The 10,765-nt window shown below is 38.9% G+C and overlaps 1 protein-coding gene across 1 annotated transcript; it reads right to left on the bottom strand.

Moving 5' to 3' along the window:
• Nucleotides 1-2,211: 2,211 nt before the first annotated feature.
• nmur3 (neuromedin U receptor 3) lies at nucleotides 2,212-8,609 on the bottom strand. Its single transcript, XM_078247514.1, has 2 exons — nucleotides 7,699-8,609; nucleotides 2,212-2,642 (listed from the first exon to the last, which is right to left on the bottom strand). The coding sequence occupies exons 1-2, from the start codon at nucleotides 8,528-8,530 to the stop codon at nucleotides 2,212-2,214; spliced, it is 1,263 nt and encodes a 420-aa protein (XP_078103640.1). The 5' UTR covers nucleotides 8,531-8,609.
• Nucleotides 8,610-10,765: the final 2,156 nt, after the last annotated feature.

Here is a 10,765-nt window from a genome sequence, read left to right as displayed (position 1 = left end):
CATACTCCTGTTGTGGTCATTTATATAAATAATTACAAAGATTTAATTTTCAATTGTTGGACCGTGATTGCAATTCCACAATGTCGGCTCATACATATTAATGCACCATTGGGAGGAAAACAGTATTTAATTTCTCCGTGTTACTATGAACTATGCTTGTGACAGGTAGAATCATGACATTTTTTATGACCCACATGAATATGCATCACTTTTATTTGAATGCTGATGTTGCCACAGGTACGGAACTGCTGAGTTAATGTCAAGAATCAAAATAGTTTGGCTCCCTAATGGGAGGCCATTAAGGACAGAGAGGCTTTGGGCAGCCTGTGTGATTCTTTGCTGTTTAATCCCAAAAGAAATGGACTCCAATTTGTCCTGACCTCTAACACCAATATAAATAATACTCTGCTCTCCGACTGCTGCAGGAAAATGACAGATTCAAGTGTACAAAATTGATTTGAAGATGTGATGGAAATGGAATAGATATTGACAATGTTGCCTAGATTTGAAGCACTAGTTGCAACGAGGCTATGTCAATGCAATGTTAAGAAATTATTACCTGGCTGTGGATGTAAATATTGAAAATTGTGTTGTCACAGGCCACACATTAAAGTTCGTTCTATTGTATTTGTGTCATGCAGTATAGGAAACAAAACTGTACCAACATGCAAAGTATACCCTGTGTTGATTCTCAGCTATTGTTGAGGTTTGTTATTTTGGATGAGATGTCAGATGATGATATGCTGATTTTAGAAAAGCAATCACACAATGCAATCAATATGATGAATAACTGTTCCTGCATTCATATGTCAGTCATTAAAGTGATCATCATCATCGTCATTAACATAAAAAAGCTGTGTGGACAGCTTCAACATTTATTTCTTTTAAATCAGACATTGCACAATAGCCATAATCACTTTTTAACTCTGCAATCACAGTGAACAAGGGCTGACCGATCAATCAAATCATGTACACAATGGCTGTCCGTGCTACAAGAGACAAAACCAGATTAGGAAAAGCTCACAGCAAAGCATTTGGCTACATTCTTTGTTCACAAGTACCACTGAAACAGAAAAGTATTTGACCTTTTTCTTTTTTCTTTTTTTGCTGCCCAGCAACACATCAATTTCCGAATAAGAACAAAAATAATCAAGTGCATTATGTTATCATTCGTATCAGATTTGATCCCACTTTCCCTTTGGATTCAACCTCTAAGGCATACAGCAGATACAAATAAGACAGCAGGTGAAATATACAGGCACTGTTAAACAATATTGTCCACTGTAACAAACAACATCAAATCAAAGTTAATGTACATGTAAGCTCTTTAAACACATGTACAGTAATAAGTTTAAAGGAACAATTTGACATTCTTTAGTTTCTCGCCGAGAGTTAAATTAAATTAAAGTTAGATCAATACCACTGGAGCTAGCAGACGGTTATCTTAGCTTAGCATAAAGACTGGAGACAAGGGGAAACAGCTTGCCTGGCTCTGTCTGAAGGTTAAAAAAAACACTTACTTGCACCTTTAAATCTCAATAATTAACTTTTTGTATATCTCTTTGTTTAATGTGTACCAAACCTAAGTGTAAAAACATATTTCTTGGTCCCCTAAAACCACAACTTGTTTTTAAAGAAAAAGTTAGAGCATCTTTAGCTTCAGTAATGTCACGTTTTAAACAGAATATGCTATTTAGTTCCAAGAGTGATATGCATATAGTGATACATGTATGATAGTGGGGTTAGGTAGTCAAACAAAAACACATTTGATTAATTCATGTTCCTCTTTCCAAGTTCAAGATGAGTCATTTAAAATAATTTTACAATTTGCAAGAAAGAGAGGGATGTTGTTATAAAAAAATGCTTTTTTTCTTTTCTTTTTTATATATATTTTGTGTTTAGCATGTAAGATAAGATAATGAATAATTTACAAAAGGACACAGTATTACAACTTGTAAAATGTATTTTTCATTTGACTGTGTCTTTAAACTAGTGTTCTTTTTTGGTTTCTTTTACAGATTGAACAAATGACATATGCAGTAACATGACAATGTGAGACCTACTGATTGGTGGCTACCTTGGGAGCCAGGTTATCCGCTTCCCCGTTTCCAGTATTTATACTAAGCTAAGCTTCATACTGTATTTAACAGAGAGAGTAGTATTGATCTTCTCATTTTTCTTGCTTGATAGCTTATTTAAATCAAGTCTCAGTTAGAACACAGAAGTCTTGCAGGCCGTCTCTTTACATGCCCGTGTGAGGATTGCAGTGTCCATGCTCAGTGTCAGGTTAGGAGTCAACAAGGGAATAAAAGCATTGGAGTCCTTACTCTCAGCCTGAGCTCTGGCACTTGACACAGAGGGTTCCAGTAAAATCTTAGGGTATGGCGGTGAGTCTCTGACAGAGCTGTTATCCTCCGTCTGGGAGCAAACGAGTTCTCGGAAACCTTCCCTGAACCGTGTGGAGAGCAGGCTGTAGATGATGGGGTTGACTGCTGAGCTGAGGTAGAAGAAGACGCCCGACAGGATGTGGACGTATTGATAGATGTTGTGCATCAAATCAGTCCACTGGCTAATGGAACTCCACAGGAGCCTGTCGATGTGAAAGGGTGCCCAGCAGATTCCAAACACCGCCACAACGATCGCTAGAGGATGAGGCCAGAGAGAATGAGGCTGTTTAAACACCTATCTTTGTTGCAGCTACTATATAGTTTTAATGTCATTGGTACCCTTAAAGGGAATATCAAATTAGACAGAGACAGAAAAGGGACTGAGTGAAAAGACAAGGGGCTACATGCTAAAAGAACATTACATTTTAAAAATAGATAAGATGATAAAAACACACAAACCAATTTCCACTTCAGTACACTCGAGTTTTGCTAATGCAGTCTTACTTGGTGTGACCAGTTGCTTACGGTGGCTAATATTTGCTAGTTAGCACTTTACATAATTCTGTGTAATAGACATTATTTGGGCAGTTCATTGCAAAGCTGCAAAAATGATTTTATTAATCAATTAGTTGATCGCCAGAAAATTCATCAGCAACTATTTTGATCAGTGATGAATAATTGTAGTCATTTTTCAAGCAAAAAATGTCAAATGTGAGGATTTGATGCCATTATTTATTTTATATAAAAGTAAACTGAATCACTTTGGGTTTTGGACTATAAGCCAATGAATAAAACAGGCCAAATGAATACATCTCAACATTTTTGACTATTTTGTGACAAAATCAATTTATCAAGCCCCAGTGGTCGCTGTTCAGTAATATAGTGTCACTTTAACAGCCACAATATAAGCCCCTCAAAAAATCCCAAACATCATTTAAAAGTCTATTTTAGATAAGATAGTAGAAGATCTAATCATTTAGGCTACATTTACTTGAACAAGATACATATTGTCCCATTAACTTTCTTAGCCTAAAAGATCAATTTGAACACAAAGTCCACACAAGTGTATAAAGTCTTAAACACTTTAGGATTTGATGGTAGTTTCACTGTAAATGTGTCACTCTGAGCACTCATTACATTCCTCTCCTACTAATCCATGCATAATTCTCTCAGGGTGTTCTCACTGAAGGAGCTGCAGCAGGCTGTTTGGCCAGTGGTGGGCATATGGCATCAAACTGGCTTAGCTTTGTTGAAAGCTTGCTGGCTCTTCACACAGTGAGGGATATTTATAAATGTAAGTGGCAAACATTTGACACAGTTTCTCTCTTTTGCCAAAAACAGAATTTATGAGACTTGTCTATTTAACCCTTTGACAAACAGTTGCTTTACGTAAAGCCTAAAGGTTGGAAAAAGTATTCATACACTATGTTGTTTGACAAATAAACAATAATATTCTGTATCATCTTGTTCCAGCTATTCATTAAAGCTACTGTACATGACATTTACACAGTGAAATATTCAAACCCAAGATGAAATATTCCAGGATTTTATACACGTTTTCAGCCTGACATCTTGGGTATTTATCTCCATGATAGCCTAAATATAGTTCTGTGGGTTTTAACCAGGGCTGCCAACTCTCACGCATTGGCCGTGAGACACACGCATTTGATTGGTTTCACACGCTCACACGCCACACCCCCGATTTCTTACGCTGAAATGTCAACCCGGTCGGTCAAATGCCTGAAAGATAAGTTTATCTATAGATCTACCTGTTGAGCCACTCGTGATCGACTAGTTATGCTTTCAGAGACAGTGCTCCCTGTCTGGAATTTTCGAAACGTTTTCTTCACAAGCCATCCCAGGCGCATTTCCACTTCGATATGTATGCTTTGAGTATAAATACAGACCCGTCCATCACTTTGTGTCCACTCTCTCTGTAAAAATAGAGGTGAGCAGCGTGGCTGGTAAGTGTAGCAACTTCAGTTAATTTTAGTGGACTTGGCTCTGCTGTGGGCAGTGACGTGTTGCATCCGTGCTCTACCTCCGATGAAGAGCAGCGTAGGCCTACAGCCACCTCTGAACTTTGTCAGAGACCAGAGACCCAAATGGGCCTCTGTGTCTGTCAGACGGTCTGAATGAGATACTACCATATCAGCGAAGCAATAACATGCACAGCAGACTATATTACAACTCTCCAAATCACGGAGAACACAGATGGGAGGAGTTATATTTTGAATGTGCACAAAGATGTAAACATGAGCAGAAATCTTGCTGAAACACATCTGAGCTATTGAAGTCCAGGGGTTTATAAATGAATTAAAATGAATTAATATATGATTCACATGAATAAGTGCCACATGCACATTTAAAGAGATTTACTTCCCCAACAAAAGACGCAAAAGAGGAGGTAAGAGTTAATTAGGCCTACATGTGTGTTGACTCAGCAGAGATAATGTTAAATAAGAAAAAGTTGATCTACAAGAGAATAGTTGAAAGTAATACAGAATGCCTGAGGGCCTTTTTCTATATTTTCAATTGTTTCCAGCATAAATTGATGTAGAAAAGGGTAGAAATAGGTGCATAAAAATTCAGTGTTTAATGCTCAAAATGATATGTCTCCTCACAAAATCTAGAAACAAAACCTATGCCATTGGGCTGCCAGGCCAGCTGTGACTGGTCCAGATGTTTGTGCCAGGGGGGCAGATACTGGGAAACTTTGGGCCACTATTGTGCTTCTCTAACCTCTGTGCATCTCTAAATGTGACTGTAAATAATTCATTAAATGTTTCATAAAATGAACAAAAAGTCTTTCTTTTCCCAAAAAATGACATACAATAAGTGGGGCACAGAGGATGACGGCCAAACATTACTGGGACTTGGCACAAAAATGTTTTGAGAAAGGCTGTGATATAACACATGCACAAAATGAGCCATGCTGTGTCTTTTGTCTTGCTGTTGGTATTTTTCAGTCTATTTTCTGCTGGACATTGTGGTGGGGAAAGGCCTTGATTGAAGAATGAATTTCCCTCAATGCCTAATCTAATGAGGTTTGATCTTTGGCCACCAGTCCCCCTGGTGTCCAAAAAATGGTTATTTCTATTTATTTTGTTTTGAAGGATTATACTTTATGTAAATCAGTGGTTCTCATTCTTTAGAATTTCAGTGGTCCTAGTAGATCCCTTTGGTAGACCAATGTTAATTTAACTCCCTACACTGAGACCCACTGATGTATGTGTGTATGTGTGTGTGTGTGTGTGTGTGTGTGTGTGTGTGTGTGTGTGTGTGTGTGTATATTTGTATTTTATTTTTTTTGCTGTACAGTAATGATGCTGAATGAGCCAAAAAAATTGCTTTATACGCGGCAACATTTTGGTTGGCCCCACCAAATCTCACTGAAAAGTTGGCAGCTCTGGTTTTAACACATTGAGTTTGTACTGCCTGCCCTATAAACTGACCCACACTCACAGGTAAGTGACATTTAAGGGAGACAAATTGCGAATATTTCTCTAAAACATGACATATTTGTGACTAAATGAGCAACAATAATGAGAGTCTACATGCTAGCAGCTCTGTGATACTGTAATGCTAACATGCTGATGTTTAGCAGCTATAATGATTACGATGTTCTCTTTCTTAATTTAGCCTGTTAGCATGCTAACATTTACTGATTATCACTGAACACAAAGAGCAGCTGAGGCTGATGGAAATGTCATTAGTTTTGCAGGTATTTGGTTAAACAGCAAATATTGGGAAAATTTATATTTTGACATTAGGATGGTGCAAGAGGAAAAGTTAAGGAATCACCAAAGTTATTACAATTCATCATGAGAAAAGGTGAATGTCTGAACCAAATATCAATCCATCCACATTTTTTAAAGTCAACCTCATGCTGACGCTAGAGGAAAAGTCAGCGGTCAGTAGGATTCATCCCCCAGTAACCATGATGTATGTAAAAAAAGCCATGCATTGTCATAGCAATGCATCCGATAGTTGTCAAGATATTTTAGTGTGGACCTAAGTGGTGGATGGAGTAACTGACATTGCTAGCTAGCACGAAAAAAAATCTTAGTCATAAACTAATATTTTAACACTCAAAAATTCAAAACAACGTAATCAACAAAGGAAAAGCCATCATCAGATTCAAATTTTTATAGTAGAAATACCTGACACATCCCATGTGAAAATACCATTAAGGTTTCGGCCATTGGCAGATAATATATTAGGTTTCCATCAGTAAGAAACTGATAGGTTTGCATGGATGACTCCCACTGGAATTCAATACCTCCTATTATTTGGTTACATGTGATGGAAGATAGAAGAAACTCATCATACAGAAAAGAACAAATCAATAATCTATTAATTTAGAGAAAATGGGCCTTACAGTGGGGTAGATGGACTGTAAAAACGATGCTAACAGTGTACATAAACCCTCATCAAGCCCCAAAGCTTAGAAGATGTGACACCCTCCAGAATACAAATGATCCATACAAATAATTGGCATTACTTGCTTTGTGTTTTCCTCACTTTTTTCTTTGGAAACATATCTTGGCATTGATAACACAGGGGATCTGCTCTCAAATCATAGCAACCTTTCACAGTAATACATACGTTTTCTGAAGAGAGAAACATCTTCCGCTGCAGGCTAAAAATACATCTCTTCCGACTGCACTTTGGCTAAGAAGATGATGACTACAAAAGAATAAAAATTACATGTGGCTCTTTGTTGTTTGGCTTATTTGAAGCTAATGTACGTATATGTGATTCTTGCTGCTCTGAGTTTGTACCTCCATGGTTGGATGTACTTGTTGGAAGTCACTTTAAAGGTGCCCTGCCACACAAAACCGTTTTTACTTGTATTTTTTGAAATATGTTAGGTCCATATGTGTTGTTGTTATGTTATGTCGTGAATGTGAAAATGAACTGCTACCTCCTCTGTCAGCTCTAGCCACTGAAAAGAAATAAGTGGAGAAATCAGTCCAATTACAAAAGTTGGTCAGTCTGATGTGGTGTTGCCTGAGCTCATTACTATTCATGAGCTCGCCCAGTTGCACTGGGTAAAGGATGCTGATAGCCAGGCTCTCATTGGCTAGCTGTTAGCCAATCAGAGACAAATCGAGCTGAGTCTTCCTGCAGGCTTTCTATACCACACTAGAATGGCTTGAAACAAGGTAACCAAGGCATTTTTTCCACAAAAAATGACAGAGTCCATGTTAGAACTTCAGACATAACCACAAAGTAATGAAATACATGTGGCAGGGCACCTTTAAATACAAGTGTCAGCTTAATGAAATGTAATGAGAAAAGAACTCACAGAGCATCTTGTTGATCTGTCTCCTGCGCCCGTTCGCACTGATCTTCCTTTGAACGGTCTTTCCCAGGTTGCCGCTGGGCTGCCGCCTTTCTCTGCACAGATGAAGACCCATCACCAGGTACAGCATGCTAATCACCATCATGGGCACGAAATAGAAGCACACAGTGGTGATCTGCATGACCATGTTGTAGATCCACAGGGGCTTCAGCACGGTGCATATGGCCGACTCCTCCATTCTCTCTGGCAGGTAGAAGATGCCGTGCAGGGAGGTGTTGGGGATGGCACAGATCATCGCCACCATCCACAAGATGGTGATGACCCGCTTGGCGTGCTGGTTAGTCGACAGGTAACGTGTTTTGAGTGGGTGCAAAACAGCTATATACCTCTCCACGCTCAGCGCTGTGACATTGAGGATTGAGGCGAAGCAGACCGTCTCGAAAAGGAAGGTCTTGAAGTAGCAGCCGCCCTCGCCAAAAGGGAACGGGTAGTTCTGCCACAGGTCGTAGATCTCCAGAGGCATCCCGAACAACAGCATCAGGAGGTCCGACACAGCCAGGCTCACCAGGTAGAAGTTGGTGGGGTTTCGCATCTTCTTGTTCTTGGCTATCACTGCACATGTGAGCAGATTCCCAGACAGGCCGGTGAGGAAGATGAGAAGGTAAACAGTGGTCACGGGGAGGAAGAAGGGAGATCGTTTTGGACCCAGGATTTGAACAAGGTTGGCTTCAGTGAACTGGTCGTTGGTGTAATTCCCAGTGGCATTTAGGGGCATGCTGTAGTCGTGGAACAGTTTTGATGCATTTGAAGAGGAGCCCTGCAAAGAGAGCTCCATTTCAGAGAGGAGAACTGGAGGAACAACGAGGAGATGTCAACACATCCTGCACCGATTTCTCTGTCAGTTCAACACTCGGGGCCTGCTTTAAAAAGATCAACAGAAAGAGGAAACAAACAGTGCTATCAGAAGGGGAGTCCATTTGATATATAGCTCTGTGACAATTTTTCTTATTGGGGTCTAACTTTAACAACGTTTAACATTTATTTTTCTTCTTGTTTCGTAAATCACACTTTTAAGCTGAAACTCAGTGATTTGCATATTCCCAGAACTTGAGAACTACTCAAATCTTAACTAAAGGCTTTAAAAAATGTAATCTTTAACCCTGCTTAAGATGGAGGATATTTTTTAAATAAAACTAGTGTCATATTAATATCACCAGGGCTGAAACTATCTGCCCATTATTTTCCTGATTAATTGTTTTGTCTATAAAACGCATGACATCTTTATAATCCTTGTTTTATCCGGACATCAATCCAAAAATCCGAAGATATGAAGTTTGCAATAACAAATGAATCAGCAAATTAATATTTGAGAAGTTGAAATAAGGGAAGTTCTTGCTTGAAAATCACTGAAACAGTTAATTAATTCTTAAAATAATTTTCTGTCCATCTAATAATTGATTAATCGACTAATTGCTTTATTTTTGAAGGGGGATCGGCACCAGCCAGGGCATATTAATAACATAATAAACGAATAATCAGGACCGTCTGGTGCATTTCTGCAGAAATGCATTATTCATTAATCAAAATACACATTGAATGTGTTTATTTAGCAGGTAGGGTCAATGTATGCTACACAGTTGTTTACAAATTACTTAATTATCATTATAATTATCACCAATCGCTAGTTTTCTATTTTGAAAAGTAAACTATTGTCTGTAAGCTAAAGTAGGTGGATCTATGCAGAGCTCACAGCACATAAATACACTCCTGTTAGAAACTGCAAGTCATGAGACCTAATTTTGTCTAAATAAGGCCTATGTACTTTTTATGACCCTTTATGGCAAAATAGATTTTCTGTGAGTAGGATGAAGAAAAATCACTTCAGTAAAGGAAAAAAAATGGAATGTGTTGAGGATAATTGCTTTAACTGCCATACTATGGTTTAAATCATTCTCATCAACCGGTGTCTGTTGAGAATAATTATCATTATCCACACACACACACACACACACACACACACACACACACACACACACACACACACACACACACACACAATAGCTACTGCACTGATATATGCTAATGACTTCTTCTAGAAGGTTAATTATGTCCACACATTTCATGCATCACCCGGCAAATCCAAGGTTATGTGATATAAGTATGAGCTGCATTGTTGGAGTTAACCTTAACGACACTTCAACATCCTCTAATATAGGCAATTATAATTTAATGACGTTTTGAATTGGGTATGTTTAATTTAAATAGAAGTTATCTTTATTCTCATATGCAGCTAAACCTGATCAAACACTAGCAACCTATGAGCTTTGTTTGAAGTATTTGCAATACAAATAAACCTCACCTTGACGCTGCTGGTTTGTAACCCGCTTCTTATAACGCGCTCTGACCATGATTGGAAATGAGGAAACAAACGGCGCAAATGAGGCGAATAAAAAACAAAATAGCGAATGCAAAAGTTGTTGGACGCTACAGACAAGAGGAGGCAGACGGAGGATGGCAACTGCGCTGCAGAAATGATGATGGTGAGATGTAACCTAGATGACTGGAGAGAGAGAGAGAGAGAGAGAGAGAGAGAGAGAGAGAGAGAGAGAGAGAGAGAGAGAGAGAGAGAGAGAGAGGGGGGAGATCACGGAACAGCCTAGTTTATTTAGCCTCTGGTTCGAAAGGTTTGAGTCAGGGAGTCAGCTGTGTAGCAAGGAAACGTTAGGGACTGTACACAAATTATTAGGGAGGGGAGGGGGGGGGGGGTCTGAAAAGCAGGTTTGGCAGATTCAAGATCGTGACACTATCTATCTATCGACCTTCACAGAAGTACTTGTTTTGCCACTGACAGGCTCAGATTAATATTCTAAGTGTGTGACAACATTATGGAAAGGATCCCTTCAGAGATAAACCTCTTAACGGTCACTGTACCGTCTACGGTACACCTTGTGGCTGTGGCGTCGCTGTAACCTCCATTCATAAACGTTTTTATAACTTTAAAGCATTAAATCTTCAAAATATACAGCCATGCGACACACCAATTGAAAGCTTAGACTCTCAGGATTCCATT

This window comes from Sander vitreus, chromosome 4 (genome assembly GCF_031162955.1).
Source record: "Sander vitreus isolate 19-12246 chromosome 4, sanVit1, whole genome shotgun sequence".
Taxonomy (NCBI): Eukaryota; Metazoa; Chordata; class Actinopteri; order Perciformes; family Percidae; genus Sander; species Sander vitreus.
This window is presented reverse-complemented; position numbering and strand designations above follow the sequence as displayed.